This window comes from Coffea eugenioides, chromosome 1 (assembly GCF_003713205.1).
Source record: "Coffea eugenioides isolate CCC68of chromosome 1, Ceug_1.0, whole genome shotgun sequence".
NCBI lineage: Eukaryota > Viridiplantae > Streptophyta > Magnoliopsida > Gentianales > Rubiaceae > Coffea > Coffea eugenioides.
In genome coordinates, this window is record NC_040035.1 from 26,238,712 (window position 1) to 26,252,631 (window position 13,920).

General features: G+C 34.7%; 1 protein-coding gene across 1 annotated transcript; it reads left to right on the forward strand.

Annotated features, from left to right (window-relative positions):
- The first annotated feature begins 10,704 nt into the window (after positions 1 to 10,704).
- On the forward strand, positions 10,705 to 13,665 carry LOC113749338. The gene is made up of 5 exons (XM_027293040.1): positions 10,705 to 11,078; positions 11,818 to 12,017; positions 12,151 to 12,184; positions 12,537 to 13,147; positions 13,255 to 13,665. The coding sequence occupies exons 1-5, from the start codon at positions 10,769 to 10,771 to the stop codon at positions 13,522 to 13,524; spliced, it is 1,425 nt and encodes a 474-aa protein (XP_027148841.1). The 5' UTR covers positions 10,705 to 10,768; the 3' UTR covers positions 13,525 to 13,665.
- Positions 13,666 to 13,920: the final 255 nt, after the last annotated feature.

A 13,920-nucleotide genomic window follows, 5' to 3' on the forward strand; every position in this document is an offset into this window, starting at 1 on the left:
CTAGCAATGTAACTATAAAAATCAAAGCTGGAAACTAGGAGTAAAGAAGAATAACTAAGTAATAGGTTTGACATCTTCCGACATTTTGGTCACAGCTGAAACTACGCTTATCGGATTGGGGTACACTTTATCGTGTTTAGAAAGCCAAGACAGAGAACTACATTTCCTATGAAGACATCAACACCCAATTCGTGCATTTTCAAAGTCAAAATGTGAAATCTCAGAGAAAACAGAAAGCTGCCCGTGAAATAGGGCATTTGGTAGTTAGGGGTAATTTAGTCATTTCACAATCTACAGTGCTCAGATTGAGTTGAAATTTTACAGATAGCTATATAACTTCATTCCCTACAACTTTCATGTTTTGACCTAGACCCGATTCAGCCTCTATCATACTCAAATATACAGGTCAGAAAAAGAACAGATTGGTCTACGATTTCTGGAATTTGATGATTCAATGCTTGAAAATCACATTTATGTCTTGAATCACTACCCCAAGTCCCTATTCAAGCTCATCAACATCATATACTAGATAAAAACCAAGAATCACAACTAAAAATATCAAACCCTAGCTAAACATTCCACCATATCATGCAAAACTCACTAATTAACCATCATAAACCAAGATTAAGAGCTTCTATCCAAACTTTAGCAAGATTAAGAAGAGAAAAAGGAAAGGCAGCCATGATACCTTCCAATAATTGCTTGTAAGTGCAAAGCACACCCCTTTCTCCCCAAACTTTCAGCACCCCAAGTCTTCCAAGCACTAAAAGGAAAGGTTAATCGGTTTGGTTTGGTTGTTTTCTCTTAAACTAAGATGATTCAAGGTGGAAGTTGGAGTTTTCTCACTTGGTGTTTTCTCTCTTCAAGCTCGGCCAAAATGTGCAGAAATCAAAAGGAAATGAAGTGAATTTGTTGATAAAAATAAAGGAAATTGGTTGGTCAAACAACCCTTGGATGGTTGCCACTTGTCACTACAAGATTAAGTCTTTAATTTTTCTTCCTTTTCCTTTCTTTTTGGTCAACATTTTCAGCCCTCTCTAGGATAATTAAGGGCTGATATTTTTGAAATAATAACAAGGATATTAAGGTAATAAAGTGGTGTTCAAGTGGTGCACTCATTCGGTAGCAAACGGTGCACGTCGGTTCAAGCTGATTTTCTTTATCTCGCCCGTACTAGTGTTTTAACTTATGATTCACTAACTTATTATTAGCACTTCTAATCACACACTTTCTCTTATCTAAAACTCACTCTTAATCACCAAATTTAATACACACACCTCACCAATTAGTCACACCACCAAAATACACAAAAACCCTAATTTACACTAACTAAGAAACTAAAGATGAAACTCTTGATTCTATGATTTATTGCAACTATGGAGGATGTAAATGAGTAGTAAATCTATTATAAAGTAATTTATTTAAAATAAAAAGGAATTTTAAGAAAATAAGAAGAATTTTGCGAGTCCTCACAACCACAATGTTATCTCTGAAGTTAATGTAAGATTAATGAGAGTTTATCAAATAGTATCTCTGAAGTTAATGTGAAATTAATGAGTCATGGCGAGAGTCAGGCAGACAATCCGTTAACTTTTAGGGTACACCCTAGAAGGAGGTGGGATCGTCACAAATAGTGCAGCGGACAATGTAGCCAGTATGGAGGCTCAGGATGATTTTCTCACTACTACGAATTCAACAACTTCCTGGGGTCATTAAAGCGGCTATACTTTTGGATAGTAGGGAATTTTCTTTTGTTTGTATGCAAGTTGTAAGGGCGTAGAGGTTCTTATTTCTGGATTTCACTAGATCTTTGTAACTTGGCTTTTTATTAATAAATTGGAGGCTAGCATGCTCACCCTAAGGATGGGGTTTACCAAAAAAATCAATATATAAATGAAGGAGATATATCGGGAAATAAGTGCAATTAAATGTTTGATTCTTTCATAACTAAAAATAATTTTAAAAGCAAACTAATAGATGATGAACTAATTATTTGTTCAAATTATTAAAAACTAAGAAAATAATTTGAAAGAACTTTTACAATCATGTGTTTATATGAATACTACTTTGGCCTACATCAAATTTGAATGGAGAGAGTATAAAAATTAAAAGAATATTTTAAGAAAGAATGTCTATTTATACAATTTAAATGGAATTTTTTTTCAATTTAAATGGACATGTATGAGTAATATAATAAAATTGTGTAATACAGATTCATTAAAATATGAAAATTGTCAAAACTTTACAATTGTAAATAAATAATCAAGTATAATAATAGAGATAGAGTGAATGTAATATCTTCAATTAAGAAAAGAAAATCATGCATTAATTGATAGAAAATAAGAAATATATAATAAATATAAATGTATATAAAGTAGGGAATTAATGGATTGAAATTTACTACAAATAAAGAAGTATAGAATGATAAAAAAATAAAACTTTCTTCTTATTTTAGTAATGGTAATAAATAATAAATGTAACCGTATGTAAAGTATGGAATTAATAAATTGAAATTTACTATAAATAAGGAAGTATAGAATAATAGGAAAAAAATTAAAGTTTTTCCAAATTTTAGTAATGGTAATAAATTATCAATCCAATAATAGGAATAAAGAATGTGATTCTAGAGACTTAAGCTTGGAAAACTATTGACAAAAAAATAAATTAAGGCATAAATTATAAAAAATGTATATAAAATAGGTAATTAATAGAATTTTTAAATTTACTACAAATACAAGAGTAAAAAAGGACCGTGATCTACTGTTATAAAAAAATAGATAAATAATAAAATCTGCCAAGAAACATAAGCAAACACAACTTTTTTTCCATATGGGAAAAAGACAACAAAATACAGCTAATTTAGCAACTTACTAGAATGAAAAGTGAATAGCGAATTAATATATATCTCTATATCAATAAATATATATACACATGCGTGTGCACGTATATGTGTGAGTGTATGTAATTATGTATGTATGTCTATGAATCTTCTAAAGATGAAGGTGTATGGAAAAACTATCTATGTGAATGAGTATTAATGTAGCATACTTTATCCAAATTTTAGTAATAACAATAAATACTCAAATGAATATTATGAAGAAGGAATAATATCAGAAACCTCAGCTAAAGTTTCTCTTAATATCACCTGTTACCCCTAAGGTTTAAAAAATCACTTATTTCTCTTACTTTTGTTATTTGTGTAGCAAAATTTTTGAAAATCCTAAACTACCCTTCTACTTGCTAAATAAAAATACTCCTAAATCACTTTATTTACTTCAAGAAAACCATCACCTAAAAAACAATCTCTAGTAGTACTACCACATTATAATGCTATAGTCCATAAAAATATAAATTTGAAAAATAAAAAAATATTTGCAAAGAAATACACTTGACTAATTTAACTCTACATGTTCAAAACTGATTTCTTATGAATTTTATATTTTTTTCCAACTTCTTCTCAACCCATGCCCAAATCTTTAAATTGTACTAATCATTATATAAATCAATTCAAAATAAGCAAATAAATCATACCCCACTCTATCACAATCATACAATGTAAAAGATAAGCAAAATTCAATTATTATAATTTACAAACAAAAATTTGCATGGTCATCCACAAAATGAGCAAGAGAGAATGTTGGATAAAAGGGAAAGAGAAGAAAGTGACTTTTATTTCTTTGTTTAATTTTCAAGCTCTATTTATTTGATATGTGAATTATGTATTATGAGGGTTAATATAGCCTTTTTGCAAATACTAGGGGAGATAAGTGATGTTTTTGAAACCTCAGGGGGTGCCAAGTGATATTAGGAAAAACCTTAAGGGAGGTTTTTTATATTATCCCTATGAATAAAGAACATGATTGAAAATGATTAGAAAAGGAAAGATATGAGTTGATTTGACAAAAAAAAAATAAAGAAGGTACAATTAATACAAGTTTATATAAGGTAGGTCATTAATAGATTTGTTGCAATTGACTATAAATAAGAAACCATGCTATAAATAAGGAAGTAAAAAAGGAAGGGAATTAATTTTTACCAAAAAAAGAAAAAGAATAAAAAATAAAAAATACAAACATTAAAGACTTCCAGAAAAGATAGATAATCAACTTGGTAGAAACTTAGAATAACCAACTCAACAACCTATTAAAATCGGAACTGAATATTATATATATGTGTGTGTGTGTGTGTGTGCGTGTGTATGAATGATATACAATACTATATGTGGGGGATTGGTTAGATATATATAGAAGCAAGATGTGCAATTTGATAGGGGTTTAATGAATATTTATCCTCTTAAAGTACACTCTTATTCACACTTTACCACCTAACATTTATTTTTTGTCACTTAACCCCTCAAGAGACAAAAATACCCCACTATTATGCTAAGATTTTATTTTTAAATTTTTTACTTCATTGAGCTTTAACCTGCTATGCGATTTGATTTTGACCACCATTCTAATCGATGATGATTACACATGAGATGAGTACATTTATTAGGGAATATACTAATAATTGATTATATTTAAATAAGGACAAAAAAAGATCCTAATAAGCATGAACTTGTTATAGGAAAAACAACAACAAAAATTCCAGTGTTGACATGTAAATGTGTGATCATAAAAATGGATAACTGACTATGAATAGTACAATTACAAGGAAATATAATAAAATTTTGTTGCTTAATTTGTTAAATTGGAAAGAGATGAAATTGATTTGTAAAAAATATATATAGTTTTTTCAATTTTATAAATTAGAGAATGGACATCCTAAATTTTTTGTTAGAGGAATTTTTTAGTTTCTTAGAAATAAAAATTTGAGAATAGAAAACTAATTTGGCATAAAAAAGAGAGGAGAGAAGAAAAAGGAAAAAAAACTTACATAGTAGAAGGGTATTTTTATCTCTCAAAGTGTTAAGTGACATAAAATAAATGTTAGGGAGTAAAGTGAAAATCAAGGTATATCATAAGGTAATAAATTGCAATTAACACTTTGGTAGGAATAGGTTGCAAATATAAAGAGTGCGTGGCAGTTTAATAGAATATCAGATTAAAAGAATGTAATATTAAGATAAAGTATTGAAAATTTAAAAAAATCCTTAATTTAGTATGAGGAATAAAATCTTGAACTGGAAGGGAATTGTTTGGAAAATATGAATTGTTAGGAAGATTGTCGTCATTTAAAATCCATTAGGAGCCAACTGATGTTTTAGTGCGATCTTTCTTGCAAATAAATATGTTGGCATAAAGATTTGCACAACAAATTTGGCTATTTTTTTGAGGAATAAAATGTTGAAGTGGAAGGAAATTGTTATGTAGTGTGGTCTGTCCTTTGAGATGGAACACTGTGCTGGGATGGCCTAATAAAACTAAACAGAAAAGCAAAACAAAAAAAAAAATGTGATAGGGAGAATTTATAACTTGAATTAACTTAGAGAAATATACAAAATATTTTTGTATATTTCCTAATACGAGGAAATATTAGGGTCTACAATACAACATGATTAACGGGTTAGAGCATGAAAAAGGTGAAATTAAACAATCTAACTGAAATACGTTAAATTTTTTTAGACAAAAAGTACAAAGAATAGTGGAAACAAAAGTTGCAATATCGGTTCTGTTACACAGACATTAAGTAAGAATGAATATGTGAACAAGTTTATTGTTCAATATTTACAGTAAAACCGATAACGATGTGATCGTGCTCAGTATGCCATTGCCAGTTGGGATTACGGGGAGGAGCAAATACTAATATTCTAAGAGTTTATTGTTCAATACTTACTGTTTAGTCGTTTCAGACCACAAATGCTGGCACATTTTTCCTCGTCTCACATGTCCATGTGATGTTTGGACACGCAAGCATTTCTACGGTAGGAACGGTCAACGCGTTCCTACCATAAAGGAACGGATTCCCAGGGAATATTTTGGAAGAGCAAACGAGGTGATGAATCACGGTTGCCCATTGGTAGCCGTACAAGTTACAATAATGGGACCCAACATAGAAGAAATGAAAAAACAAAATAAAAATGAGTAGATTTGACCGTGGAGAGGTGCACGTGAAATGATTCCCAGGGCAAAATGAAAGAAAAAGGGTTGGGGTCATTTTATGCAACTTTCTATCGTTTACTTTAGACTCCTTCGATAAGGATCAAAGTTTGATGGGCCCTCTATTATTTGATTCTATACTTTAGTAGTATTATTGAATGTACGGCTAGGCATGTGTAACGTTTTACACGCTTTTGCCAAATTCATAGGAAAATTAAAAATTACATATTCCATTTTTTTTTGCAACGATAATATTTTTATAATCTAATCTAGGGAGGAGAGAAGATTAAAGAGGTTGTGTATAAGGGACTAATAGGTATAAGAACTTACTAGATCAAAGAAGTGTTCTGACACCTCATTTAAATTTTTTTTATTACAGATAGAGTTTAAACTCCTGACCTACAGCTCCACTAATATCCCTTTTTGGTGGTCACTGAGCCAAAATTCACTGGTTTACACGTCCCATCTAATTGGCAAAAATTTAGCTGGAAAAATGCACTTTTCATCCTCAAAGTTTGGGTTGTTGACCAATTTCATCCTCAAAGTTTCAGCTAAAACACATTTCATCCTCAAAGTTACGTAATTTTGGCCAATTAAGGACAATTGACGGGAATTGGCAAATTTATCGTTAGAACCAACTGTAAACCCAACAAAAAATGGGTAAAATCGAATGGAGCCACATTCCCCACCTTGATCACAAATTGGGCAATCCAACGGATGATTCATCAGCAAAAATTCCATAACTCCTTCTCGTGCCTTCTTGGCAAGAGGTGTGCCTGTCTTAATCTTCATCCCTACAAAAACATCATCAAAATCAATACATAACCAACAGGCAACCAAACAAAATGTTTTTTTCCCCTCTCCTTTGTCCCTGGCAACTGCCGAAGAAAATTTAATCACAGCTAAAACGTATAACTCTCCATAACAGAATCATCCATAGCTCAAAATTAAGCAATTAGTTTCTCAAGAATGCAACATCTAGCTCAAGCTCAACGTAAGCAAACAACTTTTTCTTTTTCTTTTCTTAAATTATAAAGCACCAATCCTCACACATTAACATTAAACCCTAAAGTCCACATTTTTCTCATATTAAGTAGCAAAAAATCTAAATTTTTTGTTCGTAATAAATCCATTTTAGAAATAAAATCAACAAAAAGTTAATTCAATTATCAACTAGTTTAGTTTACCAGGAAGAGCCAACATAGGCTTGGGGGACTTTTCGACTTCAACGAGGCACATACGGCAATTTTCGACAATAGAGAGGCGGCTATGGTAGCAAAAACGAGGAATGTCGACGCCGACGATCTCGCAGGCCTGAAGGACTGTCATACCCTTAGGGATTTTAACCGGATATCCATCTACGAAGACTTCGATAGCGTCTTCCGGGTTGGGGAAGTGGACTCGGGCCCCGCCGACGGGAGTTCTCTTAGGAAGATCCAGCGGGGGAGAATCGGGCTGGGCTTGGGCTTCTTCGGCATTTTGGAGCTCACTAGTGGAGACGATGGAGCGGTGGAGAAGAGGAGTGAAGTTTCCTGGCCGGAGTTTTCCAGATCGCAGGAGAGTCCGGGAGGTGAGTAAACCCAGCCCCATTTTTTGGGTTTTATTGCTATCTCATATGGACAGGATAACAATGAAATGCGTAGTTTTTCGATTTCTCTTCTTTGTTGAAATTGAGCTGAGAAAGGTTGTGGAATGATTCTGAGGCGGCTGGTTTATCTGTGTAATTCACACGCAGCTGTTGGTGGGGAATCCAGGTCGGTTAATAACCGAATTGGTTATCAAACCATGGGCTTTTCAGGTTGATGGACCATGTGATATTCCGAGCTTTAATAGTTGAGTTTTAATTTAGCTAACTAATATTGGTCCTTCGGTTTTACCTATTTTTTATTGGGTTTACAGTTGGTTCTAACGATAAATTTCACAATTCCCGTCAATTGTCCTTAATTGGCCAAAATTACGTAACTTTGAGGATGAAATATGTTTTGGGTAAAATTTTGAGGATGAAATTGATCAACAACCCAAACTTTGAGGATGAAAAGTGCATTTTTCCCAAAATTTTGCTATACCTAATCTAGGGCTCCTTCGGTAGGCCAAATGGCTCAAAATTTGCCATGTCATCACTAGGCTGACAAATCCAAAAATCCAAAAACTGTCTTTTTCCCCCTATTTCCATTTGTGTTTTTGGTGCTGCAGAAGAAAATGTCAGATTTCTTCCTCAAACTCCATCTAACTGTTTGCAAAGATCTCCAAACTCTCCCAATCATTGAGTGTGTTTGGATAAGATATCACTTCGAATGATTTTTTGAAAAAATATCTAGCACTTTTTTTATGTGATGTATGTGAAATAAAAAATTTATTGAAAAATGTATTGACGATGCAAATGATTCAATGTGTATAAATAACGTACAAATAATGCGTAATCCAATCAAACTAATTATTTTTCATTGATCTATTAGTTTCTGGCTATTTGATTTTCTTCAAACTTTGTTTTGCTTTTGAAAGAACAATTTCAGACCCTAGATTTTGCGAGAAAAACGAGGAGAATTTGAAAGCGATGGTAATGAGGTTCGGTGGAGTTCCACCGAGTAACCATTTCTACAACAATGACATGAAAAATCTCCGCCGTCGCCAACAAAGGATTTGCTTAGGGAAGAGGAGGATGACTGAGGATCAATTAAAATGTAAGGGAGAGTTTTCCTAAATATACTACAAAGAATGAGGATTTTGGTGTTTAAGAGGAGGAGGAAGGGAATGTCTGATATGGGTGCTGCCTTCTCCAGTGATATAATCTGCCGTCTCCTCCAATGATATGGGTGCTGGATGGTGATGGAGGAATGAGTAGGAGAGGAAAGAGTGTCACATTATTAATTAATGAAATTATTCATAACTTCTTGCTTAACTGGAATGGCATACTGCATAAGTCTGCAATTGCATGTCTCTTTTCTTTTTAATCGATCTTTTTGTTTTAAAATACAATACTAGTACACTTCAAGATCCCATCTTTTAACTGTCTGTTTGCTTTCGTTCCCATACTCATATCAACTTTCTTGTAAGATTTCTAAACCTGACCTCACCACTATCTTTTTTTCTCATTTTCTGTAATTTTTGCTCAGATTTCATATGTAATTTGTGCATTTGGGTTTTCTTCAAAACTCATGAACTTAACCAAGAAAAGAATTTGTTTTGTGAGAAAGAGGGGAAGAAGACTTGGAGAAGGAAAACGAAGAAGAAGACGACGGCAAGTTTCGATGGAGGTGGATTGAGCAGTGGTGGTGGCGGCACAGAACAAGGGGAAGGGAATGGTGTGTTTGGTTTTTGGTGGCGGCACAGTACAAGGAGGAAGTGATGGTGGTGGTAGGTACGGAAATTGGGAAGTTGGGATTAAGACGGTGGGGATAGAGGATCTGTTTTGACCACTTGGGATTTGAGGGGCTGCACCGAAAGAATAGGGTGACGGCCTCTTTGTGGCTGGAAGAGTAGGGTGAGAGAAACCACTGGGCCAATGGCTCAGTGGCCACCAGGGAGGGACTTAAGTCCCTCCTTTGGTTGTTGGTGAGGGTTCAAACCTCACCAGCAGCAGCGAAAAAAATCTAAGGGTTGTGCCATAGCACTTCCTTGATCTAGTTGGGTCTGTATATCCACTAACCCCTACCATAGCCTCCTTAGGCTCCCCTTCCCCCTAGATTAGGATAGAGTAGGTTATACTTTTTTTTTTTCTTTTTTTTTGTCGACTGGGGGTATCCTGGTCAATTGACCAGACTAATCCCCCCAGGCTGGAAGATTTACAAATGTATCGTCAGTGTAGGAAAGATTTACTCTAAAACTTTTAGTAAAAGTAATTATTAGACGCCTAAGTGCTTTTAAATATATTATTTAGAAACATAGTTGAATAAGTATTTATTGTATTGGATAATATGTAATTTGAAAATTTTAGGTCCATTTATCTCTTTATTCAATTTATAATATAGAATAAAATAATTAAATTTAATTTTTTTAAATCAGAAAAACTATTTTAAAAGTATAAATTTTGAATTTTTACTAAAAATACTTTTTACATCAAAAGTTTCATTCTTAATTTTATGGAATTGTATTCACCAAATATTTTAAAAATATTTTTAACACATAAAAGTATTTTTTTAATAGAAGTATCGCAACTCCAATTGAGGCCTGAGCCTGAAACAGTTTTGTGGCTTCATTCAGATTGAATGATGTGGCAATTTTTCCACCACTCAATCTACAGGCCCACCTGTAGACCGAGTCTACACAAATATTTGCCCATCTAATTTACTATAGAGGGATAGGGAATAGTTGGTTTGCGCAAACCCATTACTTCTAAGTGGGTGGGTGGGTCTTTTAACAACTCCGAGGATATTAGTGACAATTACTAATTTTAGTATCTCGTAGTATGTAGGTGTCTGACTATTTGTAATGTTTAGGGCTTTCTCACTTGTCTTAACTTCGAGAGAGATACCCTCAAAAAAAAAAAAAAAAACTTCGAGAGAGAAACTACACGGCTAATTTACTGTACTCTCGAGAAACTACACTGGTCGATCGAGGGATTGAACTTGGAAGAAAATCCCAATGCCTTAAATCGCTGATCTCTCTATATATACTGGTCCACTAAAATGCATCGCTCTATCCCTGTCCGACCATATTACCATATACTAGCTGCTAGCTGAACCTTTTATCAATTAATTAATCTCCCAGCTTTTAGAGTTGAATCTTCAATGGCTTCCAATGAGGAGACGTCATTTGCTAGCAACTTTATGGTGCTAGCTCCGGAGAAAGCCACAATCTTCGATCTCCTTCATTTCTTGCTCTCCAGCCGTGCAGACAGTAGAAGATTTATTTTTACCCCAAGGGGGACGAGGTTACCATTCCCTAAAAGGGTGGTCATAGTTTGCTCTGTCGTGATGCAAATTATCTTGTCCATATTCGCAAGACCACTAGCATTGTTGGGGTATGCAATCGAGAACTGGCTTAACCTGCTGCACGTGAATGGCGGTTTTATGGGGCTTATCTTCAAAATCCTTCGGGGTAGACTCTGCTACTTAGTTTTCTAATTAGTTATTGCTATTGCTTTTCTTTCATTCGCCTGACTTTTTCCAAGTTTCTTGCTACCTACTTTGCTCAGTGCAAATATTATTTGCTTTTTGGATAATTCATGAACATTGATCGATAAGAATATTAGAATAGAGCTATCAAAATGCCAAACATAAGGGCATGCTATCGTGCGTGTGTGGATGGGTGCGTTAATCTGCGGGCGAGGTCTCATTCCAACATTTTACGTGGAAGTTCTCCCACCATCTTCCAAATCCTAGAAACCAGGGCGAGGCGAGTTGTGATAGGAACAGTACTCCTTTGTTCCCCATTAATACCTCGATTATGTCGGGTTTCTTCAAAACGCAAGTCTCCAAACCTAGTACACTGTCACACAGCAAGAACAAACCTCCTGAACAAACGCAGACTGGATATCAAACTAAATTGCAGCAGTGACTCTAGTTACACTTGAATAATGAAAAGCATGAACGTAAATTAAGATCCATAAACTGATACCTGGTGCTAGAGAAGGTCTTGGTGTCTGACTTGCGCCTAGCTAACAGATCTAACATACTTGTAGTGTGAAGGGAATAAGAAATCAGTTATCGTTTTGTTGTACAGCATAACATTCTAGATAGGATTTCTTTTTTACTATATTTTATCGATTAGGTCATTAAAGATTACGAGTGTGCATGGTTGTGTAAGGAGGTTTGTATTCCATTTTTATCTTTTGTAGGGCGCCGACCAGAAAAAGTCCCAGATAGAGATTCGCCCAAGTTCCTGACGATGATTGGACTTTCAGACGATAGGGAAGAGCTGGATGAGAACATCCTAATTGACGATACGAGATATAATTCGGCTCTCGCAATAATGGCTGCCAAAATAGCTTACGAGAACCCCGCTCATATTGAATATGTAGTCTCGCAAATCTGGAAGGTAAAACAGTTTTAGTTTCAATTTTCTATATGTGTGTATGTTTTGTTTCTTACTTATTCGATAACCTAGTGTAGTCATCTCTTTAGATATCATGTAGTGACAATTGATGACCTCGTTAAACTACTTTTTACAGATGGAATTCATGGGATTTTACGAGTTCTGGAACGGTAAGTATTCCTTATTCCTACCTTACTTTTAAATTTTAATGGCTGCTTTATCAGAGAGGAATTTGCAACGATTAGTTATCGGAGAACACTTGTTTACAAAAATTAGCTGGGAATATACAGCTTTTTCATTAAGCACGAGTTTCATAACTTTTGAGCATTCGAAACCCTATCCTCCTCGATCGTAATAGGTAATATACCATGTGAAAACAATTTATATTCCGGCCTTAAAAGGCTACATATGGGGTCCAAATAATGTCAATCTGGTGTTTTAAATTGCTGTTAGTTTGATGGTTAATTATTTGTCTTTCAATCGGAACTGATCCTCCTCTTTTTTTTTTGTGGTGGTGGCTAGCTTTCCAAAGGAAACCAACAACACAAGCAATATTGTTTCGACAAAACAAGGACACGGACTCGGAACTGATATGTGTGGCCTTCAGAGGTACAGAACCCTTTGCTGCTGATGATTGGATTACAGACATCGATATCTCCTATTTTGAACTTCCCAAAGTGGGAAGGGTGCATTCTGGATTCATGGAAGCTCTTGGTCTACAGAGGGGCAGTGGTTGGCCCGAGAACATACCCCAATCTGATAGGCAATACGCTTACTATACCATCAGGGAAATTTTGAAAGATGCTTTGAAAAACAATCCCAAGGCTAAATTTATAGTGACAGGTCACAGCTTGGGTGGTGCACTAGCAATTCTGTTTCCATCTATTTTGGCGTATCACGAAGAAAAGGAGTTGTTGGAGCGGTTAGACGGGGTCTACACTTTTGGTCAACCAAGAGTTGGAGATTCCAGATTTGGAGCATTCGTGGAAGACAACCTGGAGAGCAGCACGCGCAAGTACTTTAGGATCGTTTATTGCAACGATCTTGTGCCTAGAGTCCCTTGGGACAATTCATGGAGCGATTTTCGGCACTTTGGGAAGTGTATCTACTTCAACAGCCTTTACAGGGGCAATGTAATTAATCCCTTGGCATTCCCAAATTCATTTCTAATTTTCTCTCATCTGCAATGTGTATATATCAGTGCCTAGGATTAAATACTTTAATTTTCCATGTGCTGCAGATTGTTGATGAAGTACCAAACAAGAACTACTTTTCAGTCTTCATGTTCATGCCCAAAAAAATGAACTGTGTTTGGGAGCTGATGAGAGGATTTGGGATGGGAATGTTTATGGGACCTGAATACAAGGAATTGAAGCTTATGCGAGCGGTTCGATTTGCGGGCATCTTCACCATAGCCGGCCTCCCAGCACATGCTCCTCTAGATTATGTCAATTCCACAAGGTTTGCATCTCCGGATTTGTACTCTTCCAAACCATGGCTTGGCCAATAAAAATACCAAGGACAAGTGGTTCTCCATAATCGATTTTCATGCAAACGACGGCCCAATGGTTTAAAAACATACTTTCAAGGGGGTGAAAAAAAAGTATGCTTGAGCCTACGGGGATGCTGCATAGCTTTGTACTTTGCTTTAGTGTGTTTTTCAAGTTCGTGCTAAATTCTCCACCGTTTCTTGCTGAAGTTCTTTTATATTTTTTTCTTTAAAAAGGAAAATGAGAAAACAAAATAAAATTTGAAGGCAAAGCATATCTTTAAAGATCATGGTTTTACATCAAATCATCCGACGAGTCATATGCTTAGATAATTAAATTGCAGTAAAAAAAATAAAAGAGTGAGCCAATGGACATATTTATTTGTTTCAATCTAACAATTGAAAATTATGTATACA

Bases quoted from the DNA above. Each gene is read 5' to 3' on its own strand.
- LOC113749338 (XM_027293040.1), top strand. From the start codon at position 10,769: ATGGCTTCCAATGAGGAGACGTCATTTGCTAGCAACTTTATGGTGCTA. The intron at 12,185-12,536 runs GTAAGTATTCCT...GGTGGTGGCTAG, and splicing joins ATTTTACGAGTTCTGGAACG to CTTTCCAAAGGAAACCAACA. The intron at 13,148-13,254 runs GTAATTAATCCC...CATGTGCTGCAG, and splicing joins ACAGCCTTTACAGGGGCAAT to ATTGTTGATGAAGTACCAAA.